At 43.4% G+C, this 20023-nt stretch overlaps 1 protein-coding gene across 1 annotated transcript in view; it reads left to right on the top strand.

The window, feature by feature from the left end:
• The window catches only part of fam49bb (family with sequence similarity 49 member Bb), a 42535-nt gene extending 23094 nt beyond the window's left edge, over nt 1-19441 (top strand). Inside the window, exons 3-12 of the mRNA XM_083995090.1 lie at nt 3162-3244; nt 4380-4501; nt 5630-5735; nt 9271-9410; nt 11979-12056; nt 16966-17082; nt 17178-17257; nt 17346-17472; nt 17552-17622; nt 18910-19441. Of these exons, the coding sequence (XP_083851216.1) occupies nt 3172-3244; nt 4380-4501; nt 5630-5735; nt 9271-9410; nt 11979-12056; nt 16966-17082; nt 17178-17257; nt 17346-17472; nt 17552-17622; nt 18910-18973 (978 nt within the window). The 5' untranslated portion in view covers nt 3162-3171 and the 3' untranslated portion in view covers nt 18974-19441. The remainder of the gene's footprint in view (nt 1-3161; nt 3245-4379; nt 4502-5629; nt 5736-9270; nt 9411-11978; nt 12057-16965; nt 17083-17177; nt 17258-17345; nt 17473-17551; nt 17623-18909) is intronic.
• The last annotated feature ends 582 nt before the right edge of the window (nt 19442-20023 follow it).

Below are 20023 nucleotides of genomic sequence, written 5' to 3'. Positions count from 1 at the left end.
TCGATGTGGGATTCGAACCGGGCCCGCCTGCAGTGAGTGACTGCAGCCTCAACACATGGGGCGGCGGCTCCGCCAACTGAGCCAAACACCGCCCCTCTCTCCCCTCTCTCCCCGCTGTGATCCAGAGTGAACTCATCTGCTGCATCCGACCTTGGCTTGGTTTAACTGTCGGTCGATAAAACAGTTTGTCCTCAGATTTGTGTAAAACTTGATGCATTGCTGATGTTTTCTCAGTGTAAAGAATAAAACGAGGCGTGTCCCTGATCCGCTGCGCGGTTTTCAGGATGCACAAACCAAGTCCCCCCCCCCTCCCTCCTCCCTCATGCACCTGCACCTCATGCATTTTAAAACTCCCCTCCTCCATTTAACCCTCCCCTCCTGACTGCTGAGTGCGTACTATGCTGTGCGTCGCAGCACCTCCCTGTCTCCCATCATTACCTGCACCACCAGGCCTTCACTCAGTCACTTTGGCTCTTCACCTGTCACTCATCTCCGCTGACATCTGCCTGTCCAAGTTTAACTTTGTCACTGTCCCGCGTCGACCCCGCCTTCCGCCCTCCCGGAGCGCATCCCGTCCGTCTCCGCTCTGTCACCGAGGGTTAAACCTGTCTCCGCTGACGGGAGCCCGCCACTCTTACAAACTGCCACACGTCTTTGACTTGTCATACGTCTGTTGACCTCTGGTGAGATCGGCTCCGTGCTTTCCAAGGAGTCAGAGACCTGCCAGAGGCTGTCACTCCTGATTGCACAACGCTCAGCTGATGTAGTACGTTGTGTATAGCTATATGGTATACATATACGTGTCGTGTGTGTGTGTGTGTATGGCTCAGCAGGGAAGGTATGAAGTCTGCGTGAATGCCGAAGCTCGGATACACCCGGCTCCCTCTCCTCCTCAGGTGTCCTCCTGCTTTTAAAGAAAAGTATCTCAGGAAATAGAAACGGGAAAGACAAAACTAGTATTGAATCAGCAAACGGGTGAGATTAAGCCATCCAAACCAATTTAAACTCCAGCCTTACCTTGCCAGAAGTGCTGTTAATATCCCTCGACTGTGCTCTTTTTGTTACAAAACAAATGGCACTCGGTGTTAGCGCAGCACCGACAGGGAGTTCAGCAGTAGTTATTAGCTTCCATCAGAAGAGATGAGGGGGCAAAATCACTGAAACGAAATGAAACAAAAATGGTTTTCTTCTTCCTGCACGTCCTTTTGAAGACAGTTTGATTTAGAGGAACAGTGTTACGTGATGAGTGCAGAGTGTGGAGTGATGTGGCCAGTTGCACAGGAGCAGTGTGAATCAGTGTGAAACTTGTTGAGCAGAAATGAAAATCTAGAAAAGTCTGAAGTGTGAACGTTGAAGAAGAAGGAGAGGATGCTGTTAATAGAGATGTGGTGCAACGGTCATTTGTGGTTGAATTCGTCCCCTTGCTCAAACACAACTCTGATGTAACTCCTGCTTTATACTTCATTTCACATACATATTGTTTTTGCAACTCAAAGTTTTGTATCATATTTTCATTATTGCATTAAAACAACAGATTTGAGGGGAAAAAATGATTCTGAAACAGATGAAACTAAAATAAATGACAACGTACATCAGTATATGAAGGGCAGCCATTATTCAAGGCCTTGCTGCAATACACTACAAGTCATATCAAGAATATCTTTACTAGGGGTGGGCAAAAATATCGATATGGCAATATATCGCGATACGTTATACCGCGATACGATATCGATATTCAATATTTAAATATCGATTTTTTTTTTTTTCAATTTTTTTTTCAAATAATAAATCATGTTTCAGACCTAAATCCAATTGAAATATGTTGTTGTAACTTGCACTTGTATAAAATGGGGGCGGCGCTGTCTTATAATGTTACAGAAAATGATTTTTAAATACCATGAATGGAAAATTACATAAAACAAGTTGCTACTGACTTTTCAGTATCATAAAGCACTGTCTTGGTTTACATAAGACATGTTATTAATGTTCATGCACTTTAATGTCTCCAGCTGTACAGTGTTTATTCATTTGTACTTTGTACAAAGTTTTGGAATAAATGCATGAGACTTTTTCCTTTTTATGTTTTTTTTTTCATTCACATATATAGTGATATATCGTTGATGAAATTTCTTGCAATATATCGAATATCGCAGATATCGTGTATCGTGATATTATCATTATCGTGGGCCAAATATCGCCACAGTATCGAATCGTGAGTTACCCATATCGTCCCACCCCTAATCTTTACATAGTCTGGCTGTTTTACAAACATAATATTTCTTTTCTCATGTATTGTTACTTAAAAAAATGACTTAATTAATCATTAAAACAATTTGTCTGTTCAGCCTTATGATTAGTAATTGGTCGCAGTCAAATTTCCTAGGATGACATATGCAGGGCTCATGTTTTGTTAGGGTGTATGATATAGGATGATGTGTGTTGTCAGCACGCCGTGTGCTCCTGTGGCACAGATAAGGCTTTGTGTCCATATCACATGTGCCGCTTTGCTCAGGTATTTTAAAATATTGATGTAATGTTTCAGCTCCCATGACCACACTTCCTGCAGACACTTGTGCCTCGGCTGAGAAGATGGAGTGAATTTCAGAGCGCAGCAGCAGCAGACGTATACAACCAACAAAACTTCACAACCAGCCCAGGCCGCTCTTTTGTTTCTACATGACGACACCCTTTATAAAAGTTTAATGGGCTGCGCCTGCGTCCCATTATGTGCAGGAAACATCTTCATGTGTAGAACATATAGATTATTTGATTTCCCCAGCGGAGCCTTGTAAAGCGGATTACTAGTTTGCATACGAGCGCCTGTAGATGCTGCTGGTTTCAGGAGGGGGGAGAAACTTAACAAAGCAGAAAATAAAAGTCGGTATTTTTGGGACTTGTTGGTTTTGACATCTGGCTGGTGAGAGCTCGGGCACAGGAAACACACAGCGGGGAGGGGTCCGAGGGGACCGCTGGTGTCTGCGAGCGGCGGGCACATCTGGGGCACCGCCGAATTCATACAGGCGCCAGAGCGGTGAAGCAGAGCAGGAGCCGAGTGGATACAGTAGTGTATCAGCACCTGCTCACTTTCCTGCTGAACTTGTCCTTTTTTTTTTTATTGATTTTTTTTTTCTCCTTCTGTCTCTGCTCTTTTCTCTCAACAGGTATCGTAACATGGGGAACCTACTGAAAGTTTTGACATGCACAGATCTGGAACAGGAGCCCAATTTTTTCCTCGATTTTGAAAGTGAGTTCTTCTGAAGTAATTGCTCCCTCTCCTCTGATATTGATCACATGAATATCTTACCATAACATTATCAACTCTAAAACTCTTAAGTCTTTTCACCCTCACTTATCTTTTACACTGTGTTCCTCCCAGCGGCAAAAAAGGAATCAAATCCACCACCAGAGCTTCTGCTCTTCTCCATCAACCTGCCTCTTCCACACTGGGGTGTGTGTGCAGAATATCAATCAGGGCAGAGTTGCAGCAGAGCCCCCTTCTCAAATATAAAGCGCTTAAGTTCAGCTGCCGTGTTGCCTTAGGCCCCTCAACACAGCTTGATCCTGTACTGTAGTATTCTCCTCACACTTGGCAAACCCAGAGACTCAGTCATACCTTTAGAGAAAACAATACCACATGCTGCTTCCACTGTTTCTAGGTAAAATCTTGATAATATCACAATTATATATCTGAATAGTTTAGACAGAATAATCTTTAAAAAATTCCCCAAATGAGCCTTTTTCAGGATTGTTTTTGTTATTTTTTTTAGAAAGCTGCTTTTTGCTGAAACCTTAAAAAATCTAAAACAAAAATAAATTCAAATGCAAAATTTAAAAAAAAATATAGCACACAGTTAAAAAAGACTGGCTCTGTAGCTGCCAATACGAGCCGAGGTTTGGGTATTTCTTGAGCACAGGAGCAGGAGTCTACAGTCATCACACTTGGCAAGGTGTTCTTGCTTCAGGTGGTGGAAGAGGGTTCACAGAGTCTCGGCTCTTCATCGCCGTTTCTCTCCAGGCAAAAATAAAAACTCGGAGACAAAACAGCCTCTACACCCAGAGCTGCTCCAAAGCTAGCAGAGTATACGCATAACCCTTCTCATTTATCTTCTCTTATCTCTCTCCATTTTGCTCCCTATCAACCAGGAAAGTGGGTGGTGTTCAAACCAAATGGGAAGCTTTTGGGAAGATGAGATTATTTCAGTGAAGTTTCATTTACATAATTGAAAGTTGCATGTTAAACTTTGTATGATATCAGAGGATTTGATGGGTTTTCCTAGAGCTGGTGTTTACCGTACGTTCAGCCGGCGTGAATATGGATTACAGACCAATCAGCTTTTGCCCCATTGACCTTGTCGTTGTTGTGGTTTCTGTCGTGGCAGACGCCCAGCCCACAGACGCAGAGCGGGAGGTGTGGGACCAGGTGGACGTGGTGCTGAAGGATGCAAAGGGGATCCTGGATGAGCTGCAGGCGTACAAGGGAGCGGGGAAGGAGATCAGAGAGGTACACCTTAAAACAAACATCCCCCTCTGACTGACAGCACACAGCTGCTGCTGCAGAGAGAGGAGAGCCTGCTGCGTCCCACAGCCAGGAAATACTGCAGTGGTTCATACAGGGATCTTATTATTAGGAGCTCATGGCTCATCAGTAGTCTACGTGTTTCCTGCATTGTTGTTGTATTTACTAATTGACTGCACCCTCTTGGCCAAGCGCTTCTATCCAAGGTAGTGTAGCGATGGATCTTTTCCTTGATTAAGAAAAGTCAGAAGAATAACCTTCCTGAGGGACGGCTGCTGGGAATCCTTCCACAGGATTGTAATAAATTATTAAGTCAGTTCTGGTTCCTCACCTCAGTCTGTTTACAAGCTCTGACCCACAAATGAAGCTGACACTGGAGATGTTTTTATTGCATTTCCAACAGAAGTATTAGCAGCCTATTGTTGGCTTCATTTGAACTCTGAATAATAATAATAATAATAAGACTGAATAACAGTGGTTTTGTGAACAGAAGAGTCCAGACAAATACCTCCTGTAGCCTCAGAAGACACACACATTACAACATTTTTGAATGTTTTACGGCAACCTGAGGAGTTCAGAGTGAAAACATGTTTTTGTGTGGAAGGAAATCAATTTTGCCTTGTTAAAAAAATAACTCTATAACATTGTTAGAGCCACGAAGGTCGGTTAGATCGAAGAATTAAAAAAAAGAAGGATGAATTCCTTATCAAAAATTGCTGCCTACGTTACCCACAACGCAGCTCAACCACTGAAACCACTGGTTGGAAATCCAGGTGTGGTGAACAACACAGCCTGGAGCCACTACTCTCAAGCAGTGGGAGTAGTGGCTCACATCTTTCTGAGGACTTCAAGTTCTTCTCTCCAACTCTGTCGTCTTCAGCTCAGACTGATGCTGAAGAGGACGTCTGTCAGATTTCATGCAGCGACCAAAAAAATATGTTTTCAGATATGCAGCAGTACTCCCCAACAACTTTTCTAATAAATCAGTACAGAATTATTTAGAATTTGATTTGACTGAACTTCTACACCTACAAAATAATATATCGTGGCTTTAAAACATTTCATCAATTGTCACACTTTGACTAATTGTCTTTTTTCTTTTGGGGTTTCCAGGCAATCCAGAATCCGAGTGATGAGGCGTTACAGGAGCAGGCGTGGGCGGCCGTGGTCCCCTTAGTGGGGAGACTGAAGAAGTTCTACGAGTTCTCCCAGAGATTGGGTACGTGTGTGTGTGTTTGTGTTTGTTATGTGGACAAAATCCCACATTATGTTGGTTTAAGATTCTGAGCATCACCGAAGTGTCCAACCTGAGGACACGAAGGTGATGTGTGGATGTCCTTGATGTTAAAAAAAAAAGAAAAGAGGAGTCTTCTATAGACACAACCTTCATATGTGACCTTAATTGTTTGCATGTGCATCTGCGGTATTGACTGCTGAACTGCAAACGTCAACAGACATGCGACACATACACATAACATGCATCCAACCTTATATAAACACTCTTTGAACCCCCCCTCAACCCCAACCCCCCCCCCCCCCTCAGCTGTGCATTTCTCAACATGCTGCTTGCGTAGCACTGTTACCGACCTCTGTGGAGCTATAGGTTGTTTAATTAGCATAGATACAAGGAGGGGGAGGGGGAAGTAGGCTTACTGCTCCCTGATCTTCTTATGACCCCGGGGGTGTGGGGGTGTGTTATGGGGGTGTGTGGGGGGGGGGGGGGGGTTGAGCCCGCCATGCCTCAACGCCCTTAACCCCGTAATCCCAGTGGCGGTGCAGAAGGTAGTCAATGGAGGCGGTGGGCGGCAACAGCCCGGCGATGGCTGTTATGTAACGAAGTAGGTCACCTCCCAGCCTCGACTGCTGCTCTATTTCACTGCCTTGACTTCTAGGCTTCAGGGGCCAATGACGGCCTCCGCAGCCCCCCGCCCTGCCACCGCCGCCGTCTCCAGCCTGATACGCATGGAGCTGAGAGCGAGTCCCTTTTTACTACAGGCAGGTGGATTGATCCGCAGAGCACCGCTGCCAAGGATGGAAGATGTTACGGTCGGGGGGGAAGGAAATATTGCGATTCGCTCCGCATCTGAAATGTAGAGACATATTGTACCGCTCCCTCCCGCTCCGACAACTACTTCTCTCACCGACGCCCACGTTTGACTCGTACACAACACTGGTGACAAAAAAAATCAACATTTTCTGAATACAAACAGAAAACAAAGGTCTCATCATGTTGCTTGTTTGGTTTCACCAACAGTGGAAATCTTCACTTCACTTCACAGCCTCATGAGACACAGAGGCTCAGATCAGTTATGTAACTGATGTAAGTGACATTTCCCTTGACCTACTGCGTGATCGCTCAAGTATCTATTAAATTCATTATAACTGAATAAGCGGCATACGTCTTCTAGTTACAGTCCAAACCCAGAATCCTTTTTTTTAATAATGACCATTTTTTTTACTGTTATTAAAAGAAACCAGTTCTTGATTTTGAGTCAGTCTGATTCATCGGAGGCTGCAGCGTCTAGACCGTCAGACCCTCCCCTCTCTCTGCGAGTAAAGCGCCTACACGCCCGCATTCTACTTGCCTGCTCTGCCGTGACCTGATGAGATCAGACGTGTCCCCGCGCCCCCGCCCCGCCCTTCCCCGACTTCCCGACATACTAGAGTGGCTCATTTCTGAGGCGGCCTGAAAGCAGCTCCATCTTAACTTCTGTTTTGACTGGGACGAAGACGAGAGAGAAAAAGAAGCACCACTACGGCTCGCTTCGCTGCAAACGCTGGCCCAAGCAGATGGGAGTCATTACCGAATGGCAAACGTGCTCAATTTACTGCAACTGCAACTGCACTGCACTGCCAGCGCCCTGTCTGTCTTTTAAAGTCCCCTTCACGATTATCTTAAGAAGCCGGCTCTCTGAATCCCACCCCTCCCCTCCTCCCTCTGGGTTCATGTTGACATGCTCATCGTCATATGTAATCAACAAGAATTGTAAAATACGCTCAGACCTCATCAATCCAAAGTGCTCATTCGGTACCACACAGACTTATTGCATCAGATGCTGTGCCTGTCTGCGTTATGTCACTATTGAAACGTCTCTACAGCGTCTAGACCGAGTTCTGAGCTGCGTCGGCATCTAAAAATAACAATTCCCTCTGGGCTTGAAAGGTTTGCTATTTATCTATTTTTTTAAACTAGGTGTGTGTGTTTTAATAACGTTGCTTGCTTGCAAGTTGTTCGCTACATTTCACTTAATCTTTTCCTCATTTCCCTGCCGGGGCTCCTCATGCATCCTTGATTATTGGTCTATGGGTATGCTATGTCAAGGCATGGCACAGGCTTTGTATTTACTTACTGTCAAAACAATGAGTGTAATTCTGCTTGAATGAAATCCTGTTCCCCTGCCCCCCCCACTTCATGCCAATGAGATAATTAGTCCCATGTCTCATCTGCATCTGAGCAGGAAAGCCTCTTCCCCCCCCTCTGACTCAACCCCCTCGAACTCCCCCCTCCTACACCCCCACCCCTCCCTCCCCCCCAGCCCCAGACTGGCACTGGGCCCTGGGCAGTTTGGGCACCACCGCTTCCCCATTATCTGTCTGTGTCCTAATCAGGATGCTTCAGCTGCCTGACACACTAACTGTGGTTATGATCCACTTTAAGGACTAATCTTTACAATACACACACAGACGCACACAAACACACTGCCATGTTTAATGTACCTGGATGTTCTGCTAATGACTCTTTTCATTATTGATTATTCTGTGATTATTTTACCAAATAACCAATTATTATTTAACACATACGGGGCCAAAAAGACAAAACAAGAAGAAAAGGCTGCTTTAGTTTCCCAGAGGCCCACGAGGCGTCTTCAGCTCAACTTGTTTTGTTCCACCAGCAGTCTGATACTTCAACATATTCATCTCCCAATAATATTTACAATAGGGAAGCAGCAATATCTCAATTATAGACTGGTTTGGGTTTTATAAAACTGTGGAAAACACAATTTCACACAGCCAAAAACAACATCTGCAGTCAAAAACCTAAAAATATTACATTTGCCGCTATATAAAACAGACGAGATATTAAGTGGAGCTCTAATGGTTTGTTGATGGACAGAAAATTAACTATTTTGATAAGCGAATAATTGTTTCAGTCAATTTCCCACCAGACATCTGGCAACAGCTTCCCGACCGTGAGGATTTGCTTTTTGTCTTTGTTATATATGATAATAAACGGAACAGATTTTGGACCAATGAGCTCTTGTTCAATTTTTTTTTTTTTTTTTTACTTTTCCAAAACTAAAGAAAAAATAATTGAGAAAATAATGGGGAGTTTAATAAATAATGGAGATAATTGTTAGTTGCAGCCCTATGATTTTCTCACTTGGTTTGTTAACTAATTGTTGCTGCAGCGTTTTACATTTTACACTTGACTATCCGTCACTCCGCTGCGGCGCACGCTGTATTTCTTCTTCCTCTCGACCTTTGCGTCTCTCGTTCCTGGAACAGAGTGCTGACACCTCAGCTGTTAACTGGGTGCTCGAGTGACAAAAACCTGAGTGTGAAAGATTATTTAGCAACACTGACTGATGACCTTGGAGACTACACGCACATATCATCCAGCGTGTCCCGGTGCGAGGCCTTCCATCAGAGCCCCGTACAGACTTGAATAAAAGTACAGAAACATGTTTTTCACGAAACAGCTGACGTCTCCGCGCCCCGTCCTCTGACAGAAATCGTATTTTTCTCTCCCACAGAGGCGGCGCTGCACAGCCTCCTGGGAGCTCTGACCAGCGAGACTTACGACGACCCCACTCAGCACCTGGAGCGGGAGCAGGCGCTGGCCAAGCAGTTCGCCGAGATCCTGCACTTCACACTGCGCTTTGATGAGCTCAAAGTAAGACGCCGGCTCCTCCGACAATATCCCAAAGTGTTCCTTTCTGCTTTTAAACCCTTAAACTCTTCTTTTAAAGCTGTTGATAGACACTCTGCACTTTTCCTCTGTGATACAGACCAGACCTTAGTCGCTGTACAAGCTGCTGATGCCCTTGAATTGATTTTTTACTCTGTGCAATTTTAAACTGCAGCCAGTGAGCGCATAATTAGCATTTAATTAGAATCCTGATACTGCTCTGCTGTTTATAATAAAGTGGATGTCGGTGGAATGGCTAATAAGGGTTATTGCGGGTAAAGAGGTCTGCAAATTGTTGTCGTCCAGAGTCGAGTTCTGTATAATGTGGCAGGTTTTTTCTATTAATGACGGAGCGAGGGAAGTTGAGAGAATGATTGCGCCTGCGTTTGGACTGAAATTGTCCATGTGCAACCCAGAAAACAACAGGAATCAAACGTGGGTGTCGGTTGAATGCCCACTGTCAAAAACATAATTGTGCGAGCACTCAATGATCAGACAGTGGGTGAACTGGTTCCCCGTACACCCCTCGCTCCTTGGATACAAAAACTTAAAAAAAAAAAAAGCAAAAAAAACCAACCCCCCTGACACCCAGAGGCGATTTTGCTGCGATGTCCCAATTAGTGCCCACTCTCCAGGCTGGCAAGATAAAAACACGAAGGTAGGGGGGGGGGTGTAAGGTGGCATGCCAAGCCTAGTCATCAATCTTTCACACCCATGCATGGGCTTCTGACCTAGTTAAAGTGTCTGAGCGGCGGGCAGCCCCTCCCTGGTGGAGCAGCCTGTCTCTCCTGGTGGACACAGTGGACACAGACTGAGTACCAGTCTATTGTAGAAGGATTAGCGCGCTGCTGCCAGTACAGCTTTGAATGTGACGGGCTCGTACAGGAATGACGATAATTAGCCGCACGACGAGCTCTCACTAAGCGGTGACATTTGAAAGCAGCTCTCTGGTTGGCTGCTTCCTATTTTAAGGGGTTCACTTCGGCTTCATGTCGAAAACCACATGATTCGACGGACAGCGGCGATCACACAGCAACGACACAGATACCTCCTCCCCCGGTTCCTCTGGTGCCGAACCGGCCGACCAACTAACCAACCAACCTCATACACCTTGTCCTCAACAAATGAGCAAAGTCACTGTTACGTGGTTTAGTTCTTAGATCGTGTCAGAGATAAGGCGACATTTACATTTGAAATATCACTCGTCCGTCACTGAGTTTGTAACTGGTGACACTCTGTGATCTGCTGCTCAAGTCTACATCATCAGACTCTGGTAGTCACTGGATGATTCTACCCAACCCAGTTTGTTTTTAACCCCCTCAGGTCAGTGTAATGAGTTAAACTGTTGGAGGCCAGAGAGGCGCAGCCATGCACAGAAACACAACAGAGGGACTTGAATCTGTTTATGGATGGGTATATGCGGTATAACATACAGTATGTATATCCCTCATCAGTTTTAGGGTCGGACAGAAGCAGCACCTAACGCCGGAGGTATTGGGACAAACAGCGCTACATCTAACAGTGCAACGGTCATGGATGTCATGCACTTGTTTATTTTCCTGTGTTAATTTATTGACCTGTTTCACTGTTTTCTCGCCTGTTTTGAGTGCAGCGAATGAAACTGATGGAGGGATTTGCATTTCTCATGTATTTTCTTGTATTTAGTATAATGGAAGCTGTTTTCATGGTGTATCTTTTCTGACTGTCTGCTTTTGTTTTTAATTTTCTGGTTTTCCAAATAGAGCTTGGCCCCTCATCCTATATTTGGATGTAGTTAGAGGCAGTATAAAGCAACAGATTGTGCAATTAACACTCAGTGCACCTCTCCAACCTTAAAAATGATAAAAGGGTCTCTTCTCCTTCTCATTCTTTCCTTTTTCCAGCATTTACAACGAAGAACATTATGATCTGGCACAGCCGTATGTGTGTTACTGAATGAACTGAAAGCTAGTTTTAAAAAAAAAGGAAAATAAAATGGTTTCACTGTAAAAACCTGTACTACATGACCCCCCATCCCCCCCAAAAAACTAAAAACCAAAAAAAACCCACATGGTTTATATTTAGAGGAGCCGGTGTTAAAGGGGTTAACTGACTTCTGTGGCTTATATCTGAGGTTTTCTCTTGAACCCCGGCTCTCCCTAATGAGACCCTTTTTATACCTTTCTGACAGCTACATAATTGTTGACCCTCTTGTCACATACTATACAGATGCACAGCCAGAGTTTAATGGGAAAATAGCCAAACATTTCCTGACAGCATGAGCAGGGATGTGGATTTAAGAGGGGGGGATGAGTGTCAGAGGATTCAAATCCAGTTCAGCAAATAAAATTATAATTGTATCAGTGTTCTTTTTATGTCATTTCCCCCCCAAAGCTACATTTCTGCCTTGTTGGCTAAAACATCCTGTCATGACGATGGCGTGTTTGATCCCAAGCTGAATGTCCTGCTGCAGGCTGTGCCACCTACAGACATGCAGAGAAACGCTCTCTGTCTCCAGCTCTGTATTAAAATGCATTTCTTTTCTTTTTTCTTTTCCTTTTTCTTTTTTTGAAGATGACGAATCCTGCCATCCAGAACGACTTCAGCTACTACAGGAGAACACTGAGCCGCATGCGGATCAACAATGTACCGGTGAGCACAGTACATCCGTCTCTGTTGTGTTGGTGGTCAGGATGCTGCAATATAAAAAGGAAAAAAAACCTTGGTGACCAAAAACAGAACCAAGATGGAGTAAAGATTTGTCCTGTGTGTGTGAAAACACTGAAGTTTCACATATGTGTTCACAAGTAGACATGATGTTACTGAGCTTCCCTTTTAGCCACGTAGGTGCAGTGCAGAAACAAGTCACTGACATGTCGTCACCTTTAACGTGTTGGTGAAAGTGTTACTGAGTTACACACCCAGCAGTAACTGAGCAACATCACCATTCATTTGGTGTCACACACTCCTTTTTTTTTAAACAGCTGCAGCCAAAAGTGAAACTAAAAACTAGGTGAGAGGTGAACGGAGAGCTGCTTGACACTGAGCTGAAACTCACAGCAGGGTCTGGTCATCATTTGAACCCACCTCAAATTGTTACACTCTGCTCACTTTGTCAATGTATGTGTTCTTATTGTAAAAAAAAATATATACTGTAGATTTCAACAGTTTTTATATGGTTTTAAAGGGATAGTTCAACATTTTGGCAAATTGGCCCATGCATTCCCGTTGGGGGAAGTTTTTCAGCAAGCAGTCTCTGCATTTGCCTCGAAAACAACTCTGTCTCGTAAAGTTCCGTTATTATCTCATAGCGTGGTGAATGTGCAGGTCACAACTTGTTGAGTTGTTGGATTGTGTATTTGATCAGTTTGATGAGGGAAACCAATAAATCCCATTAGCCTCTGTAGCGTAGCTCTGAACAGCTCGCGGCTCTGCTCCACTGATCTAAAAACAGCTTGCACCGACAAATAAAGGTAATGAATCTACTGATATGACTATAGGGATTATGGCAATGGGCCAGTTTGCCAAAATGTTGAACTATCCCTTTAAGATGAAAAGGGTGGGCAAAAAATTGTATCGCCGCTGACAGCCATGAGATTTTATAGGACACAATACACACATGCCGCATATTTATGTCCATATTGTGTGGCTGCTGAAGAGTTTGTGCATTTGCATATTATATTGGCCAATTACTTCATCTTTAGATCGTCATTAGATAAAGTGGAGTAATTGGAGTAAACTATATTTCTGATGCCAGACAATGTTGTCATGATGGAAACGCCACATAAGGTTTAACCAGTGGTGTTGTTGTTGTTGGCTGTGGCCTTAGCACAGTTTCAGGTAATCACCACAAACCAATAAATCATTTCACTGTCTTACTGTAGTTGATTAACGTGCAGTTCATTCAACAGTCGTGTGCACATTTAGCTTTGCACCTATTGCAGACATGGTAGCATTTACATCAGCCAGCACCAGGTTCAGCAGAGATGAATAATGAATGTATTTTAGGATAAAATGTTCACGTTGTGTTCAGACAGTCTATAATTTTGTGTTCCTTTAATGTCTCCATGGTGCTGGCCCTGAATGTGCGTCATCGTGATTCAGACCTGAGCCCTCAGTTCTCGTTATTACAATCTCAGCACAGTTCAGACTGCATCGGGAGAAAGGCAGGATGTAATGGATTTAAGTTTTCTGATTGTTCAGAGGCTCCTGGGAGTCCAGAGGAGTGCGGAAGGACACGTATTGCAAAGTGAGACCCACAGGTGGTGTCAGAGCGTTGAATCACAAAGTGGAAGGAAAATCAGATCCTAAACCCTCGAGAGAAAAAACACTGAATCCCGTTCATTTAGATCGGATTTTGTATGATTTTCTTTTTTTATAGAACGATTTTGAAAAGTTTAACCACTTGGTATCTACTCTCTGTAATTTAAACATTACCATAATAAAGCTGCTATTATCAATGTTTTATATCGACACATGATGACAAGACAAACGGCATCACTCATAGCAACGATGTCTTTGCTGCTCCTCTCAGGTCTGCAGAGCTTTTCAGCCTCTTTCAGCTCATTTTTTTGGTTCAGTCAGTGTCTCTGCTCGCACTGTCTTCACTGTCAGCTCTAAAAGCCCACTACTACAATCCGTGTTCAGCACCAAACAACAGACAGAGACTGACTGTTGGCGACTTCCGGGGGAGACGGTGGAGAAAAAGAGTTCATGACGGACGTATTCATCATATGAACAGATACGAGACTCAACAAAAGTCCTAAGGAGGAAGGAGGGTTCTTCTTGCCGGCTCCAAGTGGCCAACAAAAACAGCTGTTGTAGATTTAAAAAGTGAGTGAAAGGAAGGGATGCCTCAATTGATCAGCCGCCGATCATGATCATCTGATGTTCATTAGAGATACGTGATCAGTTGATTTGCATAAATGTACTTTAAACTGATCACCTGTGGTCAATACTCCGTTGTCTGTGGCTGAGACACTCTGTTGTCTATGACAGGCCACAAAACTGATGTAACTGATGACTGATAAAACATGGACCACCTGCAACGCTCGACAGTGATCAGTATGTAGTAGGTGATCGGTATCGATGGCACAAGCATGATTACAGTATCCCTAGTGAAAACCTTTACTGGCTGCTCTATGTCCTGCTCACCACTATTAAATAAAGCTCATCATCTGCCAGTTAAACTTAGAGTAGTTTTCTTACCGGACAAACCAAACCACAAGTCAAAGATGGTGCCAGTGTAGCTTAAAACAAATCAACAGTTTTCCTCAGGGGTCATAGAAAGGAGCAGCTCAATCGATACTGGCTAAGTGTTGTAGGATGTTTCCTGTATTGATTGTAAACAGTAGTTCTTGAGATATAAAATGTAGGGACTCACTCTCTCTCCGGTATCATAGATGCTTTTCCTCCACACACGTGCATCTTTATTCAGGGGCTTCAAGGACATCGAAAAGAGAGGCTTTGCTGGGAATAGTGAGCTTTCAGTGCTTCTGTGTGTGCGTGTGCGTGCGCAGAACGAACTGTGTGACAGGAGGTTCTTTCTGTACTACAAACCAGAATGTGCCATTAGGCAAATGGGCCCAGACAAGTTGTCGTTAGGACCTGTCAGGCTGCCGTCCTTCCTCGCAGCTCAGCCTCTCACAGCAGCAGCGGCGGCGTTTTAGTCACCGCTCAACTGAGTCATTCAGACATCTGAAGATGAAATGCATCCGTCCCCATGGTAAACAGTCTTTGAGCTCATATGTCATCGTTTTGTTAAAAAAACGCGAATTAGTTTGAAATTTTGGGGGAGATTATTCATATTCTGTCAGTGTTCCCATAAAAAACAATAAAGGCATGAAATGTTCTTATCATTTAAATATGCAGACAAATTTAGAACAGGCTGTTCAAAAGACGCCTCGCTCTTTGTTATCCACCAGGTGTTTTCAGTGTTCAGTCGGAAATTGTAAAGCAGCAGGATGTTAGTCAGCGAGGAAACCAGGAGGAGCATTCGGGGTCGGGATATGATTCTTATCAGTGTTTTTATTCTGTCAGGATTTTTTATTTTGTTTTAATTTAACGGCTTTCATATGCACAATCACGACCTGGTGGAGCTGCATGGTGATGAGCCCGACTCCAAACAACAAAAATCTGTTTCCAGAAAACATTTCACGCCTTGTGCCTGTTTTTTTTGTCAAGAGAGTTTGAACAAAATTGGCCTATTATACATTTTAATAACAGAATTATCACAGTAAAGTGCAAACCACAGCAGCAGCTTTCAGAAGTGTTTCTACAATTGTATTTCTGCAATTTTATCAATGCACTCCGACTCTGAGAGACACGCATTGTGTGTTTTTACTGCCCAGCACCTGATGAAGTGGCTTCTATCAATGAAAGTTAATTTGTTGTATAACATCAGCAATATATCATATATATGACTGCATGTATATGAGAGGGAACACACAGAGCTGTAGCACCAGACTTTTTTTTTCCTTTCAGAAGCTTTTAGCATCTGTCAGCTCCTTGTTTTGGTTTTTCTGACCCACAATTTCCCAGTGTTGGTTCACGCTCGCTGCTCCCATCAGTGTTCTTAGTGAAAAAGCTCTAAAACCTCCCTTCACGCGAGCAGCCCCGCAGCAAAATAGCAGGTTGGTGACTAATATAAACAGAGGTTTCACGCAAACCATGAGAACAACATGTGGAGAAAGTGTTTCTACATCACTGAGTGGTGGACACGGCTCATCGTCCTGTCCCGTGATTGGACAAGCCACTCACACGCCAACTACATACACACACACAGGCTGCAACCTGAAGAGAAAGTATCCCACAGAAAGAAAGAGATGGGAACAAAAATAGGACAGATTTCTTCCTGTTGTGTCCGTTTTGAATGGATGAGGATGTTTATTGGTGGACATGGAGTTGTTATTTTTAATAGTATTTCAAAGGAGGTTAAATCGAAAGCAACTGGACTTAGTTATTTGTCTAGGAAGACGTTTCACCTCTCATCCAAGGATGAGAGGTGAAACGTCTTCCTAGACAAATAACTAAGTCCAGTTGCTTTCGATTTAACCTCCTTTGAAATACTATGACCTGGACAAATGAGAATATGCACCGGCTTATTTTTAATAGGTTAATCCATGCATGTCCTGATTCTTATTAGTGGCCAAGTCACGTTAATTTGGTTAATATTATAAGCAATTATGTTTTTATGAAGCTGGAAAGTAAGACAAAGTTGAGTTACTGTGAGTGTCAGTTAATTAAGTTAATCAATTCCGTGTCTCATGTTCCCCACTGGTTTCTCTGTCGGCCTGTGACTGGTGTGATAGTGAAAAGTGTAGAGACAAGTTTAGAGAAAAGTGTAGAGACAAGTTTAGAGAAGTCTTCAAAATTATGACAGTGACTTGGGTAATGAAGGTGAGAATCTGTTTAAATTGAGTAAACAGACATGAATTTGGGATAGTCTTCAGCTGAAAAATAAACTTTCTTAGAAACTCCATGGTCTGAGTCTGACTTTGGACCTGAAAGGACACAAGAAACAAGAGAATGGATGAAATAAAATATTTTTTTTATTTTTCAGGCAGAGGGTGAAAACGAAGTCAACAACGAACTGGCCAATCGGATATCTCTATTCTACGCCGATGCCACGCCCATGCTGAAGACATTAAGTGATGGCACAACGAAGTTTGTATCGGAGGTAAGACAGACAGGATTTACAGGTAACTTTTTAAAAATCTTCTCTAATCCGTCAGATCACACTCTCATTGCTTTTATCCGACTTTCTTTATCCAGAACAAGAACCTGCCCATCGAGAACACGACAGTCTGCCTAAGCACAATGGCCACAGTGTGTAAAGTCATGTTGGAAACACCGTGAGTGACTTTTTGTGCAGCCGTAGCTGTTTGACTCTCACTCCGCTGCCTTCATGTGTGTATAATCCCCTCGCTCATGTGCCACCAGGGAGTACCGCAGCCGATTCACAAGCGAGGAGACGGTGTCTTTCTGTCTGCGGGTCATGGTCGGAGTCATCATCCTGTACGACTACGTCCACCCTGTGGGAGCTTTCGCCAAGTCGTCCAAAATCGATGTGAGTAGAGCCACGCTCGGCTCCACGGCCACGTTTCACGGCTCGCTCTGACACTAACGCTCTGTTTCCGGTCCCTCAGATGAAAGGCTGCATCAAAGTCCTCAGAGATCAGCCTCCGAACAGCGTAGAAGGCCTTCTCAACGCTCTCAGGTGAGCGCACGTCCGAATCGTATTGCGTTTCCCTGACAGCTCAGCATGTAATGTGATTGTCACACGCCAGTTGTGGTTTTCCTTGAAAAGGAGGAGGCTGCTCACGCTGCGAGTTGGATGATATTTTGGTTCATGAGAGGCAGACAGACTTCTGAGGTTATTTCAGCCTCCCCTCCCTCCTCCCTCCTCCCTCCCTCCCTCCCTCCCTCCCTCCCTCCAGCGCAGCGACTCACTCTCTGTCCACAGTCCAAAGCAGATCTGGTCAGCTGCGAGCCCTCCGTGCTGGATTTGGGTTGGGTGTCGAAGCGTCTCCGGAGAGGCCGATTACTTCTGACACCTCGTCCCCTTGTCGTCTCCCAAATTTTACCCGCCTCGTCTCACGCTCCCAGCTGCTCGAGCTGACAGGGCCGTTTCTGTTTCAATCCCACATCTGTATGTGTGTGTGTGTGCAGCGCGGGGGCCCGAGGCGGGGCGGAGCTACCCGGTCGCATTAGGTCATTTTCCTGCTAAAGCTGCCAGATCTTCTTGTAGTGATTACATCTCTGATCTGGCAGAGGATGACAAAATATTTGAGTTGGTCACAGTGGTGGAACGAAACAAAGTACATTAACTCAAACAGCAACAGACTTGTGCTTGACTATTTACTTCTATTCTAGTTTATAATTCAACTTCACCATGGAAATATTTTACTTTTTACTGAACTACATTTACCAGACAGATACAGTTAACCGGTTAGTTACCTGTGTTTTGAAAGGTGCTATACAAATAAAGTTTATTATAGTTTTTAGGTCAAGATTCAACATTTCACATAAAAAAAAAACCCTGATACATAAACAAAACATAGTCTTCTATTTAAAAAAAAAAGTGTCTAGTTGATGTCTTGACTCGTTAACAGCTATTGATTATTTCCCTTATTGATTGATATATGAATTATTATTTGTCCTACCCATATAAAAGAAAACAGGCAATATAACAATCTAAGTAGAGTTTTGTTCCAAAACAACTTGAAAAAAATTGAAATTAAAAAGTAGTTTTTGCTGAAGCTTTGATGTTTGATTGTTGCAGCTCAATACGTACATCAAAGAATAAAATCCAGAAATGAATACAGATGAGTTAACAAGTAAATAATGTCATATCTATCATATCTAATTATTATTTGGTACTTTAAGTAGATTGGGTCATTGTTGTTTGCTTTTACTTGAGCTGAGGAAAGGAACACTCCCTCGCCTCCGGTGAGAGATCCAGTCACTGACGCTGTGTCTGTTGTCCTTTTGTCCTTTGCTGCAGGTACACAACCAAGCATCTGAATGATGAAACAACCAACAAGACTATCAAGAGCATGCTGCAGTAGGACTGAGCTGCTACAACTGCTTTGCCTCACACCCTGCTGGGGGGGCGGGGAGCGACTCTCCTGACTGATGTCGGAGCTCAGAATGTTTTTTTTCCTGGCTTTTTTTTTTTTTTTTTACGGAAAAAGAGCTACAGCTCCGCCCTCTTTTATATTGCAAAATGCTACTGCCATTATGAACGTCTTTTTCTGTGCCAAAAAGATGTTGCTATAATGTTTTCGATAAAAGGCCATGCATCAATGGCAGCTAATGAAAGCATTGTGGATCCTCTGGTGTTTTTAAAAAATATCTTGTTTTTCCCTATATAAGGGACGGGAGTGCTTTGACTTGAAAATTTAAAAGAGAGAGATATATAGAGAAGTATATATTATTTTTGTTTGATTCGTTATTTAATATTACATCTTCTGCATGATGAAAATGATGTCTTTTCCTTCTATTTAAAAAAAAAACTAATGGTTCAGTTTCATTTGTCTGCTCGGTTGTGCATTATTACTTGTTTTGTTATTGAAATGGTACTTGTCAAAATGAGATTTAAGAGTACTGTTTTTATATTTTTTATAGGTTTTAATTTGTGCATATGTCTTTTTTTCATAGTTGTGTTGTATATTTCATTTGAAAACTTTAAACTGTGATTTGTGCAAAATCAAATTAAAATTGGGATTCTGTACTGTAAATGGACAGTATGTTGTGGCTGGAGAGATTAAAAGGAGAAGTCTTGTTTTCTACAACCGCCTCGTCAGGTTTGATGTTATCTCATTGTCGTTGCTGGATGACTGAGAAGAAGTTTCATTGTTTCTCGTGTGAAAAGTAGAGAGACGCACATTCTCACGCTCAATCACAAAACAGGCAGTGAGGAAGAATGTCTCAGATCTGCAGGCTTGATTAAATCACCACAAAGACGCACAGAGCCACCTCACTGAGGGAGCTGTGAACACTGACACTGCTAATATATAGACATCTCCTCTCCTAGAAATAAAAGGAAAGATTGGATATACCAGGATTTTAAGTGGCTAAATGTAGCAGCCAAGTGAATTATTTTAAATGGAGCTGAC

This window comes from Trachurus trachurus, assembly GCF_905171665.1.
Source record: "Trachurus trachurus genome assembly, chromosome: 20".
NCBI classification, from domain to species: domain Eukaryota; kingdom Metazoa; phylum Chordata; class Actinopteri; order Carangiformes; family Carangidae; genus Trachurus; species Trachurus trachurus.
The sequence above is the reverse complement of the archived record's forward strand: the minus strand, read 5'-3'. Positions and strand labels throughout refer to the sequence as shown.